This window comes from Corticium candelabrum, chromosome 5, assembly GCF_963422355.1.
Source record: "Corticium candelabrum chromosome 5, ooCorCand1.1, whole genome shotgun sequence".
In the NCBI taxonomy this organism is placed as follows: domain Eukaryota; kingdom Metazoa; phylum Porifera; class Homoscleromorpha; order Homosclerophorida; family Plakinidae; genus Corticium; species Corticium candelabrum.
The window spans coordinates 7,087,533-7,107,385 of NC_085089.1; the positions used below are offsets into that span (position 1 = coordinate 7,087,533).

At 39.8% G+C, this 19,853-nt stretch overlaps 3 protein-coding genes across 6 annotated transcripts; all 3 read left to right on the forward strand.

Moving 5' to 3' along the window:
- The first annotated feature begins 394 nt into the window (after positions 1-394).
- LOC134179734 (meiosis-specific with OB domain-containing protein-like) lies at positions 395-3,452 on the forward strand. Of its 3 annotated transcripts, none has more exons than XM_062646680.1 (13): positions 395-495; positions 623-776; positions 845-902; positions 972-1,103; positions 1,169-1,244; positions 1,352-1,544; positions 1,767-1,867; positions 1,935-1,987; positions 2,175-2,447; positions 2,509-2,650; positions 2,916-3,099; positions 3,159-3,245; positions 3,323-3,452. In XM_062646680.1, exons 2-13 carry the CDS (start codon positions 624-626, stop codon positions 3,410-3,412), a joined length of 1,542 nt encoding a protein of 513 aa, XP_062502664.1. In that variant the 5' UTR covers positions 395-495; position 623; the 3' UTR covers positions 3,413-3,452. The 3 variants fall into 3 exon arrangements, with proteins under 3 accessions (XP_062502664.1, XP_062502665.1, XP_062502666.1); XM_062646681.1 differs by lacking the exon at positions 395-495 and having other exon boundaries at positions 519-776; positions 2,175-2,270; positions 2,334-2,447; XM_062646682.1 differs by lacking the exons at positions 395-495; positions 3,159-3,245; positions 3,323-3,452 and having other exon boundaries at positions 519-776; positions 2,509-2,661; positions 2,916-2,932.
- An 83-nt stretch (positions 3,453-3,535) lies between these two features.
- Positions 3,536-9,808, forward strand: LOC134179732 (CAP-Gly domain-containing linker protein 4-like). Of its 2 annotated transcripts, none has more exons than XM_062646676.1 (19): positions 3,536-3,675; positions 3,744-3,805; positions 3,863-3,950; positions 5,086-5,170; positions 5,227-5,282; positions 5,452-5,566; positions 5,627-5,715; positions 5,778-5,847; positions 6,660-6,739; positions 6,827-6,913; positions 7,070-7,205; positions 7,628-7,851; positions 7,930-8,006; positions 8,264-8,386; positions 8,453-8,548; positions 8,606-8,678; positions 9,008-9,110; positions 9,175-9,220; positions 9,574-9,808. In XM_062646676.1, the coding sequence occupies exons 1-19, from the start codon at positions 3,562-3,564 to the stop codon at positions 9,665-9,667; spliced, it is 1,818 nt and encodes a 605-aa protein (XP_062502660.1). In that variant the 5' UTR covers positions 3,536-3,561; the 3' UTR covers positions 9,668-9,808. The 2 variants fall into 2 exon arrangements, with proteins under 2 accessions (XP_062502660.1, XP_062502661.1); XM_062646677.1 differs by having other exon boundaries at positions 8,609-8,678.
- Positions 9,779-19,782, forward strand: LOC134179733 (ubiquitin carboxyl-terminal hydrolase 39-like). Its single transcript, XM_062646678.1, has 22 exons — positions 9,779-9,995; positions 10,059-10,116; positions 10,192-10,286; positions 10,383-10,462; positions 11,507-11,563; positions 11,628-11,721; positions 14,502-14,557; positions 14,616-14,712; positions 14,768-14,850; positions 16,588-16,633; positions 16,706-16,783; positions 16,855-16,922; positions 16,983-17,028; positions 18,004-18,068; positions 18,129-18,158; positions 18,216-18,263; positions 18,327-18,407; positions 18,615-18,673; positions 18,727-18,833; positions 18,901-18,941; positions 19,013-19,099; positions 19,163-19,782. Exons 1-22 carry the CDS (start codon positions 9,779-9,781, stop codon positions 19,202-19,204), a joined length of 1,635 nt encoding a protein of 544 aa, XP_062502662.1. The 3' UTR covers positions 19,205-19,782.
- Positions 19,783-19,853: the final 71 nt, after the last annotated feature.

Consider the following 19,853-nt stretch of genomic DNA (forward strand, 5'->3'; position numbering starts at 1 on the left):
AACTGGATAAAATGTCACTACAAATGCGAAGACTCTGTTCACTATCTTTTACAAACTCGCTAGCCGTAATGTTCAAGTCCAAAGCATCTATTGCATGCAAACACAGCCCTTCGTTTGTACTGTACAGTTTAATTTATATTCTCTCCATTTACGACTAGATCATGCACATGCACATTTGCTGCGATGAACTTGCAACAACACAGCTATTTCTTAACAAAGTTTCTAGGAAAATATGCATTCTAATCGGTCAAAGACTAAAGAGTTTTAAATTTTTAACAAACAAAAATACGTAATTTATCTAATCAGTTACGTCACTAACCGGAAGTTTGGGACAAAAAGTCAACTTTCTGAATATCGGGCCGGCAACTGCTCCGCCGTCCCTGCTTGAGCATTGTCAGAGAAATCCAGGGATACTAGATGGCCTGAACTGCTTCAATGCAAATTTACACTTGGCTGGATTTAGTGTTAAGACTATACTGTCAATTCAACGTACGGGTAAGTAAGACTGCTTACTCGCAATTAACTAGCTAGGAATTGAGTCAAATTGCCGGGTACACCGAATTGTTCTCCCCTGTCGTGGTGTGTGTGTGTCGCGTGAGACTTGAAGGTTGAGAAGCAGCAGTATGTATAGCTCGAGTGATTTTCATCCATTTGGTACACAACGTACTTGGCCAGACGGCAGTTCTCTCAACTTTCGCCAGTTCGCCGTCAATATCCAGGACAGAGTAACTGGGCGCACTTTGATTCGCGATTTGTCGCCTAACCTCCCACAATGTGTAAGACCGTTAGCTAACGTTTTGTACACGTTTAGTCTGTAGGATATCTAGATTATTTTGCTCAATAGGTAGTTGTTGGAGTTGTTCTTGCTAAGGAAGAAGGGCGACTGTATGCAGACAAGAAAAGTTAGCAATTTCAATACTAGAGTATGCCATGCAATTAGTTAATAGTGTATATACTAACTGCTCTTGCAGATCCAGGACAGACTCGTTCTCGTATGGGTTTTACCATTCGCGATAGTCCCGACGACTACATCAATGTGACCGTCTGGGGAAGTCAAGCATATATCGACAAGCTGTCGTCGAGTTTCAAAATCTGCGATGTTGGTGAGATCGCTGATGATTTGCATGTGTAAGGGTAAGACTTGTACGTTGCATTTAAATCTTCTCAGTTGAAATTAGTAATTGTCAAGTGCAAGCCAAGCAAAGCGAAGAAATCGAAGAACGATTCAAACCGTGGACTCCTGGGTACACGTTTAGACTTACAATAAGCGTTCTGCTGCATGACAAAAATTTGACTACCAGTTTGCGTAACTCAAATTTGCAATCAAAAATTCTATTATTTGTTATCTTAGGCCATACCATTTGCATCTGAAGGAGATGTTTTCGGCAGTTTCTTTATATAACGGAAACGATTTTGCGGAACTAATGAGTCTAGCTCACGTCCCAACTAGAGAAGACGAAGGCTTCAACAGTTTGGGACAACTTGTGGAAAACGCAGACAACGTGCAAGATCAACATGTCCACTTCATGGCCGCTGTACAACATGTAAGACTTTTCAGGCTAGTGACATCACAACACAGTGTAGATACAAATACAAATTTGCTATAAACTATAAGCATGTATATGTTATAAATTATTATAGCTGGTACATCTACTTATTAAATTAGTGCTTGACAGTTCACAACTCTCTGACTTGATTCTGGACATTCCCAAGATGTGACGTTCTGAGTGTTAATTGACTTTTTCAGTTGTTTAATTTTCTCTTAGATTGGCGTAGGTCGCAAGGTTGTCACGAAGTCTGGACGAGAAGTAACTTGCTGTGAGATCAAACTGTTCGACAAAACATGCCCTTCTTTCACACTAATGCTGTATGTATGCCTACTCATACATAAGAAACTATAAATACTATCGCTAGTAATCTAATTCATTTTGCAGATGGGATCAAGAGACAATTCATTTGGCTCAAGGCTGGACAGCAGGAGAAACAAGTAACTTAGACTAATCATGCTTGTTAATTTACAATGCTTTTCGAAGTCTGTACATCATACAGTATTTTCACTATCAACAGTCTTTAATTAAGTGTTTTCAACAAATTCTGTTAATTTATTTTTAAAAATTATTTTTTATGATTCACTAAAGGAAATCTTTTAATTCTTTTATTTTTAATTTTATTAGTCGTATTGGTTACCGATGCCAAGATCAAATATGACAACTACAAGAGAACGCAGACCGCAACTTCGAATGCCAAAACAATAATCGTCACCAACCCTGGTACATCACATACCCTTTTTCTGATCAAACTAGATGTGTGTACATGGTATCATTGTGATATAGATACACATTATGCTCATTGCCTGTTTCAATTCGCCCAGTCTACACCTATTCGCTACCATGACGATGGCTCTACTGTTTCCGATGACTCGTTCATGCAGCAACAAACCGTTGATCGTGAGTCATCCACAAACAAGAACAGTACAGTCTGCTAGCGATATATCTTGTGTCGTCGCAGTGAACTCGATAAAGGATATGTACACAGTAGAGACGTGGAGAAAGACCGTTTGCGGTCTCGACGGACTGCACCAGACTTGTCATGGTGTAATGATCGCTGTGTTGACCCACATTGGTCTCCCAGACTGCATTACACGAAAGTGGTAATCAACATGTAATTCTTTCACAATCTAAACGTATTGTGTAATGTATCTTTAACCTAATACAACTATGTGGTAGACAGAGATAATTATTAATTGAAATAAAATACAAAATCAATCAGCACATAATAAACACATAACCTATTGCTTATTATACATTAATTAAGTCGGTATTTTAAAATATTAATATTTAAAATTTATTTACAATTTTTGCGCTAGATTTGATTCCAGTTTTAGTAAGTCAGTTTGCACCTATACTTTGTGTTAGCTCACTGTGTAAACGCCGGGTGGAGAGCGAGTCACACGTCTGTCAGAACCGCGACTGCGCCAGTTTCCAACATCCCACAACAGTAGAGACGAGCTTTGATTTTCTCATCGTCTTGTCCGACCATTCCGGCAGCACGACCTGTCGAATCTTTGGAGCCGAAGCCGAAGCTCTTCTCGCATGCACTGTGAGACCTCTCGACGCATACAAACATTCTCTTTTCTCACTTTCAAGTTTGTCTAATAGCCTGACGAGTATTTGTTGATGAGAGAGAGTGCGATTGAACTAATGAGATGGAAGCTGCAACTCGAGTGGGTAAAGGTCTATCTGCAGGTAACCGTCGGTCGTCGTCCATTGTCGACGACAAGATATTTCTTTACTCAACAAAAATCTGACGTCAATTTTTGTAGGCATTTATATCTCCGACGAGAACCATACCTTCAGTCAGAGTGCTCAGCTGCTGTCTTGCTGACGTGCACGACATGAAAGTGATTCAATAAGAAATACAACCGTCGATGCCTTGAGTAGTCTAGTCTGCTGTCAGAGTCTGCTGTATACTTTGCAGCTGTGTGCGCAAACCACTGTTTACGTGGCAACGGTACACGTGTACATCCTAGCCTATAGGAGTTATTTATTTCAAATAGAAAGTATGGCGGCAGCCGATGTGTACGGATTTACGCTGGTCGATTTCTCTGTTCCTAGTCGTGATGCTCCCATGATTCATCCTGTGGCGGATGCTCCGTCGCATGCACTGTCGTATGGAGTAGGTTTTCTTTTGCTACAATGTGGTAGAGTTGACATGTTGTGGGCGTGACGTACGCGTTTGTCTAGAAACCTGTTGATGCGACCTTTTTCGATCCGAACTGCCCAGAAGGACAGGAGATTCTGCAGGAGTAAGTTAATCTTTGAAGCCAGAGGAACAGGTGTGTTGATTGCGAGTCGGTTCGTAGCCCTAAAACGAGCATTCCCGAGTTGTTCGCCATTGTGCGTCAGTGGGTGCCGCAGATACAGAAGAATATGCAGACTCTGGCAAAAGAGGTGATGGGTTGGAGGTTTATCGTTGTATTGCTTGTCGTTGCTAGTCACTGTAGGAAGTGGGAGGCTTCGCTGTCATGCAAAGTCACTGTTAAATTGGTCCGTATGTACGCCTGCCTGCCTGCCTGCCATTCTAAAATTTAGTGTGTGGAGATGCTGTATCCTAATAAAATAACCTGCATGCCTGCCTGCCTGTCTGCCTGTCTGTCTGTCTGGTGTCTGTGTATCTGTCTGTTTGGCTGTCTGTCTCTCTGTCTGTCTGCTGTCTGTCTGTCTGTCTGTCTGGTGTCTGTCTGTCTGGTGTCTGTCTGTCTGGTGTCTGTCTGTCTACCTGTCTGTCTGTCTGTCTGTCTGGTGTCTGTGTATCTGTCTGTCTGTTTGTTTGTCTGTCTGTCTGTCTGTCTGTCTGTCTGGTGTCTGTCTGTCTGTCTGTCTGTCTGTCTGTCTGTCTGTCTGTCTGCCTGTCTGTCAATACATGTATTTTTGAACATTGAACTATTATACATCAACTGCAAATCACTATAGTGAAGTCCAACTACACAGCAATTACAAGCTCCTAAAGTCTTCAAACTACAGCTGCATGCACAAGAAAGAATACTAGTTAATGGAAAGTAGAGTTCAAGAGTCCAACGGTGAGAAACAGGTAGAAAGAAACACGATGAATTACAATCGCCACAGAAGACGCACTGTCTGTCTGTGTGTGTGCCATTTGTTTGTCCTCATCTTGTAACAAACGTGTACATTGCCACGGGCTTCTAATGTGCTCTTTGCTTGTTTTTGTCTTACTTACAGCGTTTTGTTGGTATACATGTAGTTAATGTAGTCGTGCAGTTGGAGTGATACGCACCAAACAACATTATCATGTTGCTCTCTTAACTTTAGTGGTACATAAGGTTCTATGTTGTATAGTGGGTTTATTTAGGAGTCAACTTGCAGAGCGTACATACACTACTAATTCAGTGTATGAGTATTAATTAATCAGTGCGTCATGCATTTTTTGTATGGGACATTTGCTCATCTAAAGAAACCAAGAACTCTGTGCTGAGTGAAATTGCATTTTTTTGATAGGATTGCAACCAGATTATAGTGCATTACTGTACAGCCATGTTGTGTAACATTATGGGTTGTCTGTGTACAGATATTGCGTAGGGGAGCTCATGTGGATGACAGAGACGGGTTGACTGACCAAACTCTTTTGCATTATGCTTGCAAAGCAGGAGCATGTACGTATGGCATTCAGTTATCTTTCCTGAGCACTTTGTAGCTGTCGGTATTCTAGGTGGAGTCGGAGATGAAACTGCTGCCATTGCAGTCGTTCAGTCATTAATTACAAAGGTCTGTGTTATTATATTAATTGTGTGCATTTGTTGGGGCATTCATTAGGTGGGTCTGGCATGTTTGGTCTTCTTGTCGTCTTTGATGTCAGTCTCTCTAGCAATTAATTTATTGATTTGTTAGTGACAAGGACATATCCGTCAATATTTCCATGTTTGTTTTCCCTTAGGGCGCTGATGTCAACGCTCGTTGTCGTTGGACAAACATGACTCCTTTACATTATGCTGCTTTCTTCAACTGTCCACGTCTTGTTCATTGCTTAGCCAGTAAAGGTGCTAAACGAGGTATTCCACTTAGTCATTTCAAAATGTTTTTATTAATTATTTTTGTTTATTTCTGTAAAGGTATGAATGACGTTTGTGTCGAATTTGAAAAGGGAACAGCATTGCACATTGCCGCTGCTGGATTAGGAAAAGAAGTCGTAGAATGCTTGGTATATGTTGTTGTTTGAATAATGATAAGATTGTCACATACGCATGCTGTTAATTGGTGTAGCTTGAACTGGGCGCTGACGCCAACATCCAAGACGATCACAAGAGAAAGCCATGGCAGTGCGTACCCACAGGTTGTTTATTATATACACAACAAGTTGAAATAACAGACAGACAGCAAGATGTAATAGATAGCTGCAGGGCAGGCATGAGAAGAGGTAGTAGGTGACAATGTATGCTGATGACAAACATCGATGTGGCTGTTGTTCAGATATCTTAAAATTTATCAAGAGATTATGAACGACTTTGACATTGTTAATTACTTCAAGTGTTTGGGAGAAAGTTGATGCGAATGAGTGTCTATTGAATATAGGCTGTTCGAACTGTCATCCAACAGTTGATGCACAAGTACAGACGTCACTTGTACTCATTGAATGACTTTGCCATTAATTATTGAACGGATGCCTTATCGATGGTAAATTTGAAGTTAGTAACTGTGATGAGTCATACACCTTTTGTGAGATGTGACACACTTGGCTTTGCTTTCTCACTACTGTGTAAGTTTGTATTTCAAATTCGTCTGGTAGAATCCAGATCTTGTGTGAAATGCATAAGGAAAACTAAACTGAACGACGTGTACAGCTAAATGCTGTTATAGCATCGCATTGTAAAGTTGCTTATTGCCTGCTGTATTACCAATTCATGAATTAGTTAACACACGTTATGATTTGCTACACACACACACACACACACACACACACACACACACACACACACACACACACACACACACACACACACACACACACACACACACACACACACACACACACATGTGATACCCTCCTTGGCAATCTTGTACTATTGTAGTGGTTTGTGTCCTGGTATACAACTTTTGGCTAAAATTGGTTAGAAACCAGCAGTTCTGAAAACAATTTCTGTCCAGGAGATGATGTCCCAGCAGATCAACATAAGAGAGCAGCTGACATCGTTCATCTATTGCAAGAAGCTAGTGATACTAATAAGGTAAACTGAACAAAACTAGAACAACATTTTTAACACATTCTGAGTCTTTTTTCATCAACAATATTAAATTTGGCAATTCTACTTTAGAAGCCAATGACATTTGCAAAATCTGAAGTTGGAGTGTCAAACCACGACTTTAATCTTGGAGACAGAATAATAGTTGGAGGAAGTCGGGTGAGTACTGAGTTTGTTTTGTCATCTAGAAACGGGGAGAGGATAACAGTCAATAGGCAGGCTTGTTCATACAAGTAATCACTTGCTTGGTTTCGAGTTTTAATTAAACTTGCAACTACCTGATTACAAGTTCTGTAACACATTTTGTGGTTGTAGTCTGGAACACTGAGGTTTTTTGGTGAAGCTGAGTTTGCTCCTGGAAAGTGGGCCGGCATCGAGTTAGATGATGCTGTTGGAAAGAACGATGGATCGGTCCAAGGGAAGGTGTACTTCAAGTGTCCACCAAAGCATGGTGAGACTTGTAAGCTCTAATCCATACAAACAGTTACAAGTTGATAGGCAGAGTCATTTAGTCATACTTAAGTTTGCTGATGTATGACCATGTGGTTGTTGTTGGGCAGTCAATTAGTGAAAGATAAGTTTGTTTGTTTGTAAAGTGGAGATGAAAAGCAGTAGTCTATGTGATGTTTACCTCTGTTGCTATACTGGTATACGTTTCATGAGTTTCAGAAAACAACTAAGAGACATAACTCAGTCAGACTGATGAACAATGTGCATCAAGTGAACCTACCTGCTTTTGCTAGTGTTGGTGCTGTAGTTCACACTAGGGCAGTCAGTATACCTACATTACATGAGTGATTTAACATATAGGGTGACGTTTGGTTTGGTTTTGATTTGACTAGCTAAGCATCATTTTGTTTTCTGTTTTGGTAGGTCTATTTGCTCCATTATCAAGAGTTGCCAAAGCGATGACGAGTGCACCAGTTTTACCTTACCCCACATCACTTAGTCCACCATTTGGAACTCCTACACATGGAAGCAGAGTGCCACCGATGAGAGTAGACAAGCCTCATAGCTCATCACCTCAAGCAGATAGCTCAGGACAGGTGTCACCAACTTTGCCTACAGGCAGTGATTATTACGATACAGATTTAAAAGTATGCAAACCACGTGGGTTGTGATATCAGTGATGATGATCTCTTGACATAATATTTGGTTTATATGTTGACTGTCAGGTTGGTGATCAAGTGATAGTAGCGGGATCAAAGAGAGGAATATTACGGTTTGTTGGTCCTGCAAAGTTTGCCCCGGGGTTAGTGATTGGACTTTGAGTTGTGCCTTTACGTGTTACTTCATGCTGGTCTGTCATCATCTTATGTACCCATTTGCTTCATGCTTTTGTATGCAAATGTGTTCCATATTTTCTATTGTCTGAGATGGTTGACGTTTTATTCTAGCTACCTTAATAATTTATGTGTACTCTACTGTACATGTCAGTGTCTAGAGTGGCTGGTGCATATTGTGGTTGTTTGCGAGAGCAATTTCAAAGTCACATTGGTTGTGTGACAGAATCTGGATGGGCATAGAACTGGATCAGGCAGTTGGCAAGAACGACGGCAGTGTAGGAGGAGAGAAGTACTTTACTTGTAAACCGAAACACGGCGTGTTCGCTCCTGGAAGTCGGGTTGTAAAGTAAGATGGAATTTGTGTACGGAATGTTCAAATTGCTACCTTTGGGTGACTCGACGTTTCTTGTAGAGTCGCGGATGCTGTTTCTGGTACTGGCACTTATGGTGTGCAACCAAGATCGACTACGCCATCTACATCTGCTCCAGCGACTCCAAAGAAAGAGAGGTCAGACTACTTTGGTGTCGAACATTGACCTTGTATCATGATGGTGCCAATATATAGTAGTAGACCAAGCAGTCGCATGAGGCAACCGTCGAGGCAGTCGCAGAGTGGATCAACCGGAGCTCTAGCAGAGGTGATATAGTATGTATCGTGCACAGTGAAGTCGTTGTTACGACCTCAACTGTGCTGTTATACTGTATGAAAATAGTCTTGACTGCGTGTTGCTAAGTAAACGGAAGTGGAAATGCATGCAAGCAGGACAGGAGTTTTCTGAAACATGTTGATACATCACGTGCTCTATTGGGGCAAGTCGTGTATAGGTGTAGAGATTGATCGATGGACGTAAGCTATAACCTAAGGTTGTGCTGGAATTGCTAGTCTTCGGGAAGCATTTATTGAATACTTGGTCACTCATCTGTACTGTTCAATAGGGATATTAATTCATTAGTGTTTTGGTTTTAGGGAACGAATGTGTTGGTAACGGGTGAGATGGGCGTTCTACGCTACATTGGACCGACACAGTTTGCGGATGGAGTATGGCTAGGGATAGAATTAAAGAAACCTGGTTGGCAGACAAATGTTGCATATATTGTGTACTTGAGTTTCACTTTATTTGTAAATTGTTCTAGTTGGAAAGAATGATGGCTCTGTACAGGGAAAGCGCTACTTTACCTGGTGAGTGTACTGCTTGTGTCTACAGGTTTTTGTGTATGCTGGCTTGTCGTTGCCTTTGAGGAAATCTGAAGATGAGATGTGCTAATAGAAGATGAACAGTATGCATGTTGCCGGTTACCAAATTTAGAAAGGATGTCTGATGGTTCTACATGCCATGGGGCTGATGTGGAAATTAAGCTAGTGGCTACTTAATTAAGTGTATGAGCCAATACATCATCGCCATTTATGTTGACTGATTTGTTTATCTTCTGACATTCTCACTTTCTTGTTGTTTTGGCTTTTTCCTTATTTCTTTCTGTTGTATAGTACAATTTATTGATTTATGATTTTTGTTCTGTTTTTTGTGATTGCAGCAAGCCAAACTTTGGAATTCTCGTTCGCCCCAGTCGAGCTACTATTCGAGGTGTTAGTTGTGCCAGGCTTCTAGCTGAAGGAACCAATCAGTAAAGAAGCGCTCTATTGTGTTTGATATTGGAATGTCAATTAAAATCTTAATTAATTAAGTATTGATGACTGCACTAAAAGTAGTAACTTTGTGCTAGTATTCAGTTGAACTTAATGTATATTGAAATGCTAGTACGTACAGTAGATTGTCTCTGTTGCACTGCTTATACTTTACGTATGCCTTTGCGTGTACATCCTGATACGGGCCTTTCGTACATCATGCCGGTGAAGAAAGAAAGAAGTGAAGGTGCACAAGTCAAAGATTTAGACGAGCGACTGGATGTGGAAGCAGAAGAAGAAGAGACTCCAAGGAAACGAGTCAAACACGAAAGTATACGCGCAGCTTGTTGGTAGCTACATCTTGCTTGTGGTCTCACGCTCTCCATCTCTCCAGACGAAGAAGAGAGATATGCTCAGAGCCGACGTTGCCCTTACTTAGATACGATAGACAGGTAGACAGCGTTGAATTCAGATGTACTGTTTACGCAATTCTAGCTGTGTGTCTACGACTTAATAACTTGTGTCAGGCAACTTCTGGACTTCGATTTTGAGAAACTGTGTTCGGTGTCCTTGTCTCATCTCAACGTCTATGCATGTCTAGTTTGTGGCAAGTACTTTCAAGGTATATTTGAGATTCTGACATACAAATTGTTGTGACCGGCAAAACGTAATATTTCATTTGAAGTTTGAGAGATGGTGTGTGCTTGTTGCACTGCAGGTCGAGGACGGCACTCTCATGCATATACTCACAGTGTACAGATGGGGCATCATGTGTATATCAACTTGCACACTTTGAAGGTATGCCCCCAACACAAGTAAACATTGAATTTAATGTGTACTGAATTGGTAGCGTAGGCATTCCTTGAAGTAAACCTGTTGAGGTGTCAAGCCACTTACTAAGAAAGAGACATTTGTGAATGACTAGAGTGGCGAAAATTTATGAGGTCTCATGGTTTGAAGGCATCGTTGTAGTGCAATATGGGAAACAGTCATGGTTCTGAAGACAACATTCCAATGTGAATTCTTGTTTAAAATTTTAAGAGTTGGATTAGACTGATATTGGACATTCCTTTAATTTTATATCCATCTAGGAGGTAATGTTTTATCAGCATTGGTTTGTTAGTTAGCAGGATTACTTTAATACATGTGGATGGAGTTTGTTGAAATTTTGCTGGGATGATAGAACTTTGATAGAGGGAGAAACAGCCAATTAGTTTTAGAATTAGTCCATATTTGGGTCCTTTCTCAAGGGGTTTGCTCCGCTTGAAACTTTTTTATGAAAACAGTGAGACGACTCCTGGCCGATTTTGCTTCTGCACACCCATACCATCTTTGTGCAGACTGAACGTGCCGACTTTATTGTGGAGCTCCTTCTCCTGGATATAATCGCACGCTCGAGTGCTGTTTAGTTAGTTTTATTTTTGTATTTGTATTTTTTCTTGTTCTTGCCTGCTTATATTTACAGGTATCTTTGTGTTCTTGTGTCATTTTACCCATTTGTGCTGCACCTATAGGGATGACAATAAATACTGTCAATTAATCAATCAATCAATCAATCCTATGCTGTACTAGCATGGGCTTTATGTGTTCTTTTAAAAAAATTGCTTTTTGTGTTTACAGTGAGGCATTACTATGTAGTTTATGACTCATTAGATGTCATGCCAACCTTCATGTCATTGTGGCTTCACATTACTATTAAGATACAATGAGTAGAACTCAGAGGGTGCTTGTCGTTATTTATGCAGATTGGGGACATTGGCTGTTGTAACTACTTTCTTTATTGTTTAGCATTGCCATGATATGTGGTTAGTCTTCACTTTTAATCTTATTCATAATGTCTAGTTTTACTGCTTACCAGACAACTATGAAGTTATTGATCCATCCTTGGAAGACATTAAGGTATGACATATCTATTCAGTACAATACATTTTCAAAGACTATTTTATTAATAATGGTTTTTTAGTATGTCTTGAACCCGACATTTACTCTTGAGGAGATTGCTCATATTGACCAGAAGAAACGCGTTCGAGGTCTAGATGGCTCGACTTATCTACCTGGTGAGCTGCACAGAGTTCTTGAAATGATATTACAATGCAGTATGGTTTACTAGACTGTAATTGGACTACAATTGAGTTTGATTAGTCTGATAACAGTAGTAGTTTTTAATTACTGTTTTTCAAATTTTAATGGATCCATAAATTTGTAAATAAATTTCTACAACTTTACCACTTGTTGATGATTTCTAAGAAGGTAAAGTAAGGAATGATGTCATTATTAGGGGCCATCCACTTTTTTGACATTTTACAACAAACATAAACAATTTGTTTACATATACAATTTGTTTACTCGACTTCTTTACCTTCCCTGAAAACAAAACAGTCGATGTCTGCACCTTTCAACCTGTATGATTCCAGGGGGTGCCCAAGTTTGAAATGGTTGGCGCTGCATTTTAAAACATACTTGGTACTGGCCGCACTTTGACTCAATTGGACACTCTCATGCACACTTACTTTTGTTTGGCCAGTAGGAGTCAATAGTTCTTCGCTTTGACGTACCGTATAAGGTGAAATATTGGCAGGGAATTTATTGGGGCTGGGAATTTATTTTGACAGATCGGCGGATTTTTCAGCGACTGCCAATATAAAATCTCCCATTAATTTGGCCACTGGGATATGTTGACGTCGTCATCAGGCACGTGGATCAGCTATCTAATGGCGAAGTGGCAGTATGTCACGTGGATGAGTCTACAAGATGGTAGGTAATCCCTGCTTGCCGTTTGTTGTGCCTATGAATGAGGTCGCGAGGCTATGGATGAAGCTGGACACGTTCTTTGCAATGCAGCAGTTCTTCATCAATATCCAGTAGTTGGAACTTGGAGACCAGTAAGTTAGAGAAATGTGAGCCACAAACACAGCTGTCAATCAATCTAAGACTCCTCCATGATCACTTATGGTAAGACATACCTGGTATATCAATTATCAATTATCAAACAACGATGTCCAACTGCCGAAATAGAATCTGCCAATGTGCTTTGTCTGTCAATTTCTTAGCAAACTGCTAATATAATTCCCGCCAATATTTCATCTTATACAGTATTGACATACCTAGACTGCTCATGATAATTGGTAATGGGTGTGCCAAAGCATTACGACGATCTTGGTGCTACTCTGGTGCTGCAAAATTGGTATTGACACTACATGCAGCACCATAGTGCCAGATGGGTACCCCTGATCCTTGTAAATAAACTGTGCTTGTAGGCTTCATGTACTGGGGTCTGCGAGTAGCAACTGTCTAGAGTAGACAAGTACATGTACATAAATCATCGATTGTCAATTTTGATATTATATTGTTTGATAGCCCAACCACAACCTTGAAACTATATGTCGAAGATTAATAACCGCAATCTACAGACTCAAATTCTAATTAGAATTAATAGTAAAACAAACTGCTATTTAAAATAGATAGTGAACGAATGCATGTCCCTACTGTCACTGAATGCAAATTTTGCATAAAGTAGTGGATTAATGTCATTCCTTATGTCAACCTTTAGCCAGAGTATATGTAGTGTCTGTATTCTGTCGTAGGTGATGTCTAGTGCGAAATACTTTCAATGAGCTTTCCTCGCCCAAGACTCAATTTTTTTCAATTATTGAGTGTTTCTCCACCAGTCATTGTACACTCTGTTGTTCCTTTAGAAAGTACTGCAACGTACCTTTCAGGTTGTCCATAATGCCACTTTCACTTTCCGTTTAGAGAACGAAATGGCCGTTTACCCCCTACCCTCAAATGAAATATATTTGGTCTTTTTAGTAAAATGTCGACTAAATTTTAGTAAAATGTCGACTAAATGGATGGCCACATCAATAAGTTAATAATCTTACGCAAGGTCATTGCTAGGATATGTAGCAATTCTTTGTCTATTCTTAGTCATGTATAAGTCAGCTTGCTGTGTCATTCTCAGGTAGTTTTGTGGTATGTATATTGGTATCAAATGGTCCTTCTGATTTATCTAATTTGGTGGAGATACCAATTAGACATTTAGTCGAAACTGATTGTTGGAGGTTGCTAGACAAAAACTGTTATCACTGAAGTCTACTTTAGGGACATGGAATTATTATTAGGTGGTGGTCAATATGATATGTTGTATGTAGGGGGGCAAACGACTATCTCATTATTCTGGATGTAATAGTCTAGTCATCGATAAGAATCATGTTTTGGGAAACTTGAGTTTGAATTGGCATGAAATTAAGACTGCTGTCTGTATCAGATCATTATTGTTAAGGGATTATTGATTAAACACATGTGGTAGACATCTGGTGGTAAGCATATCCTTCATCTATAACAACACTATAGAATAACAGCAAATATTTTCATGTCCATTTCGATTAGTTCATATTGTGAAAAGGACATACTGACGTTGTTTTCCTTCTCAGGTAACTCAGGTAACTGAAAACTAACAGAGAATGAGCATTTTTTTACATAGCAACAGTATCTACCAGTAGGGCTTTGATCTGTTTATTAACTTTACTTAGAGCTATTGATTTGTTTATTAACTGTACTTAGAACTTTTGATATGTTTATTAACTTTACTTAGAGCTTTTGATTTGTTTACTAACTGTACTTAGAGCATCAGTCATATCTAAGGTGTGTCAGTTAATTAAGGTGTTAGTGTGTTAATGGATATATATGTAAGTTGAGTGCTGTATTTGCTTATGTTTATGCTATCTGACATACTTTACTAATTGATATTGATGACTTGTCATCGTGTGTACACGTACTCTATATACTATGTTTAATTAATAAGTTGGATGAGTGAATGTTGTCTATTTGTGATAAGGATTGGTTGGAATGAACAATATCAAGGCCAATGACTACATGAATGTGATATTTCAGGTTGCCGTTGTTGTTTGTTTCAACTGAAATGATAATGATAATGGATGTTGGCTTGTAGGCACTAGCACAGGTTCCTCCAGTTAGGGACTATTTCTTGAGAGAGGAGAACTATGTGCATATCAAACGACCACCTGGAGATCAGTCCTTTATTTTAGGTAAAGCTTGTTTCTTGTTGTTGTATACTACTGATTTGTGACGAAGAATGTGTAGTTCAGCGATTTGGCGAATTGGTAAGAAAACTCTGGAATCCGCAAAATTTTAAATCTCATGTCAGCCCTCATGAGATGTGTCAGGTTTGAGTTTAGCTACAAATGTCATAGATGACCAAATTAGTTAATTAGCACATTACATTTAATTGGTGTTGTTTGTGTGTGTGTGTGCATGTGTGTGTGTGTGTGTGTGTGTGTGTGTGTGTGTGAGAGAGAGAGAGAGAGAGTGTGTGTGAGTGTGTGTGTGAGTGAGTGTGTGTGTCTGTGCGTGCATGTGTGTGTGTGTGTGTGTGTGTGCGCGCACGCGCGCGTGCTCATGCTCACGTGCATGTATGTGCACTGAAGCCCATAGTGAGTATGGCGGACTTCCAGGTTCTCGGTGTACATGCACATATTTATAGATGCATGTATACTGATTATACCGATCCAAGCCTCATATTAAATGCAGGACTAAATCTTTGCTTGTATAATATGAAAATTTTAGCTCAATTATGGGTGCAAGCTTCATGCTACATGATATGAACATTTGACACACAAACAAAGGGCATTATTTATAGGCTGGATGTTTTACCAGTTCTGTCCAGTGCATGTGCAGACTTTTTAGTCTGGAAAAGACATACAAACACACTTCAGGCTTGAAAAGTATTGTCTTCAGGTGAACCAATTTATATATTTTGTTGTTATAGGTAAGATGCTATTTTAATTTCTAGCATCAATCGTACGTTCATACTGGAATTATTCTGATTATGCTCTTAATTAATTTATAAAATTTAGACAAATAATAGGAGCGACTTGTCTGGGGTTCAGACTTCTCATAGAGAATGCTGTTGTTAATCCTTGGGGTGTTCCGTGTATGTGTCAGGTAGCAGACATTTTATCAGAGTCTAACATGCAGTATCAGAGTATCAAGAATCAGGGTTTATTGGCAAATGGGACGTTGGCTTGTATGTAGGCTTCTCTAAAGCAATAGCTGTAGTCAAGACATGAATGAAACGAATGTACTCTAGTATTCACCTGAAACTTCTATGTTGATGTGGTATGATATTGTCTCTTGTCGTCTCTGATGCTGCTTTATGGTCTGTCAGTTGGTATTTGGTGTTCTAAGCTCTTTAGACTTGTAACACTATTACTATACCATTTGAACATGACATGGCTTGGCTGCAGCACAGGGTATTACTATGGCTTAATCAAGAGATCTTTCAAGAATTGTTGTTGGTGTATTGCGTGTCTACTGCTCCTAATGTTTTTTGAGTAATAATCTTTTTGAAAATTTGTCTTTGAAAATAATAGGATAACAGAAAAACTAATTATTTGTGTCAAAAATTGTTGGTTGTCCGGGCTTTTAGTTTTTGCGCATTATCGTACATCGTCAAAAATGACCGCTAGACGGAGGTGTGCAGCTCAAGATGCCAACTCGAAATGTTTAGAGAATTGAATCAGTTTGAAAGAATACATAAACAAATAATTAAATCAAAAATGACTAATATTGCACATCAAAACCTCGAAAAAATTAAGATTCGTAAAACAAATTCTCAAAAAAAGTATCTAAAGAACATTAGGAGCAGTAGGGTAGATGGATAGTATGGTACTGTTAGACAGTGTTTGTTTTATACATCTGGTTAGCTTTCAGCTTGCATGGATAGTTTAGAAAAGGCAGTCAAATAAGTCTACAAATTTATCTGCTCAGTAAATTTTGAGTCTTGCTAAATTGATGTAGCGAGTGTAATCGATGACAGTACTGTAGTGCTTGATTTTTGGAATAACATAATGATGTTGATAAATTAGTGAAATTGTTGAGGTACGAAATTTTTGTATCAATAGGCTGTAGTGAAAACAAGCAAGAAAACATTTCAGTTCACGGAGCAAGGTATTGTTTAAGTATTTCAATTGTGACTGTTGTAATTTGTTGCTGTTTGATCATACAACATGACTATTCTAGGGAATTCTATCGACTTTCTTCAATGGCTGTTGAATACACTTCACATGGCATTAGGCGGTACTAAGAAAGCAGGAAGCAGTAAGAGTGCTGGCTGATGGTCTCTTTTTGAATAAGAGCAAGTTATATATTTAATAAATGATAATTTCTAGGTGTTGTTTATTCTACTTTTCGAGGTGCTATGCGTGTCCATACTAGGAAACTACCACCTCCATCAGAGGTCCATGCCATCTGACGTCTTTTGCTGTGGGAATATTTACATTGTCCATTTGTGTTGCAGAATGAAGATGAGTATCGAAAGCTTTTACAACACGAGGAATTTCAAGGTACACTATTTATTGTTGTAACCAAGAATTCCTGTCTGGGGAGGTCTGGAGAGAGTCCAATTTTGCATTTTGTCTTCCATCTCTCTTGTGGTTTGTTATGTTTTGTCCCTGGACTGTTGCTACTTGTTTGCATTAGAGAGGGAATTCCAAAGGTGCTTAGAGCAGTCATGACATAGGTATTAGGATGTATCCAGTGACTGGGAGTGTTGGGTATTAGGATATTGTCTTCCCTGCTGGTCTCTCTGTATTTCTAAGATATCTTTGGTTACTATTATTTTTACATCTCTGGGTAGGGAGTCTTGTACCATGATCTCATAAAGTGCTTTGAGGGAGATGTGAAAATTACATTTACCAAGTTTTAGTTAAGAAACTTAGTTTGAGTCAGTAGGGTTTAGCAGTAACTACTAGTAGTCAAGATTGCTGTGAAGTCTTCAAAATGAGTGGCTTTTGTATGTTCCGTCTAGGATGACTCTACTGGTATTTGTTTAATATATGTAATGTTGTCTGGCATATCAAATATATCGAGGGGTCTATGTAGAAAATATTGATAGGAGTGCAGGATTGTGTTTACAAGTTGTTGCTGTGTTGCTGTTTGATTTGATCATGTTCTCTGCTTCCTTTCCCAGATGATGTTCTGTATAAGTGTCTAGTCTCCTTGTCAAGGCTAATTACAGAATGAGTTATTTGTCATGCAATGTGAGGTTTCTCCTGAATGTTATGAGTTATAGGTATTAAAGATTTAGTTAGAAACAAGATAGGCATTGTACATTTTGGCCAATTTACAGTTTCTTTTCAACTGTAGGCATGAAATTAAGTGACAAAATTCGTAGTCAAAATTGGAAGGAAAGCATATTCGGTGATTTGTTTAATTTGTGACTACTTTGTAGGGAAACCTTAGTTCGGCTACCTTACGCACATGTAGAACCTTTATTTGACTTCACTCTTATCTCTAAGTTGGATCTGTGTTGTTTAAAGAAAAGACAACTGAGAGTCCATTTTTGTTCCTGACGTTAGACCTGCCACCTCCTCCTCTATTTCAAGTCAGTGGGTCTCAGTTTCACTGTCATCCTAACTTGTGTGAAATCCTCGATTTGTTGTAGGACGAGTTTGAGAAAAACATCATACCACAGGTCAGCTGTTCATACAGATCGCTTACGCCGGCGTAAATTCATCTCGGTGTTATTCAGGTCCCTCTCTACGAGCTCCTTGCTAAATTCGATGGCACCACACAGCGAGTCGGAACATGCCTTTCTGACCACATAAATATAAATTACACATAGATGCTCTTTTGTATGCAGGAGTATCAAACCTACAAAGAGTCGTTCATGAAACGATTCGAACTCATCCAACTTCCACGTTTCTTGATTCTCTGCATCAAGGTTAGTCTGAGACACTTACCATACAGTTTGTTTACCTGCCTGCCTACAGGGTATCCTTCATTTGCCTCTCTCTCAGCATGAGGCAGTAGGAACGCCCAAACAATCATGGTTTGCATCTACTTTCTAAAATTACTATGCAGTAGGTAGACGGTAGACTGTGAACGGAATTGGAACCTTCACACTACTTCTGCTTTAATTTTTATGCAGAGATTCACGAAAAACAACTTCTTTGTGGAGAAGAATCCCACCATCGTCAATTTCCCATTGTAAGCTGTGCATTCAGTCTCGTTGTGTGTATTCAATGATTGCTGGTTGTTAGAGAGATCGACTTGGCGGAATTTCTATCCAGTGACCCCGCCATTCAAGATAGACATCCGCATACAACCTATCGTCTCATGGCTAATATAGTTCATGATGGAAAACCAGGTCATATGATGATATCAGCACGTTTCATATAACTGGTTGCTAACGTTGACTAGATATTCGTTTTTAGAGCCTGGTGAAGGTAGCTATAGAATCCACGTGAATCATAGAGTAAGATGATTCTGTTATCAGGACAAATTATCAGTAGATTTGATTAAGTGAAACCTCGTTTGTGTGTCTAGGGCAGTGGTCAGTGGTTCGAGTTGCAGGACCTACACGTGACGGATTTGTTGCCTCAGATGATCACCCTGTCCGAGTCATTCATACAGGTGCAGTTCAATTCTAGTGTGCTGGTGGTCAACTAACTAACCAGGAATACATTGCGTTGTTAGCTATACGAGCTGCGTCATGACGAGCCTGCACAGAGTTCATAACCGACTTCTTCTCCCATGGTATTTTAACTCAGTATACGTACACCACAAGACTTGTAGTAGTGGTCATCACGTTTGGTAAGAAAAACCTCTAAGACTAAATCATTCACCACATATCCGGATAACCTGGAAGTTCTAGATTTTTAAGCACATATTACAATTATACATCAACTTATAATTGATATGTTCTATACAACGAAGGTGCAAGGGTCTGTAGGTAGAAAACCACTTCCCCCAACAGTCGTGTGCTGCGGTCCAGTTTACAGTCAGTATCATTCATTGAGGTTTCACCTTGCCGGTCGTTAGAGTTCTACTCGCAGCTAACGGTGGCAAATGGTACTTGTCAGGCTCCAGAACGGTCGCTCTCGTTTTGACGAAGCTGGCGGGGAGTAGCGGCTGCGTGTCTCTGCACGGTCTTTTGCCACACACGGACTCGGGCGGTGGTGCAAGCACGATGCGGTGACCGGTACCGCTTGAAGTCCTCCTTACATGAAGGCGTGAACACAAGACGGGAGGAGGATTGGGTGGCAACATATTACTCGCTTTCTCGTCACAGTCGTGTCTGAGAGTAGCCGCTGTCAGTTTAAGGACAGGAGACGGCAAACGCGCGCTGCTACATCTCGTCGTCCACGTCGGAGTCGAGGAGGTCGAT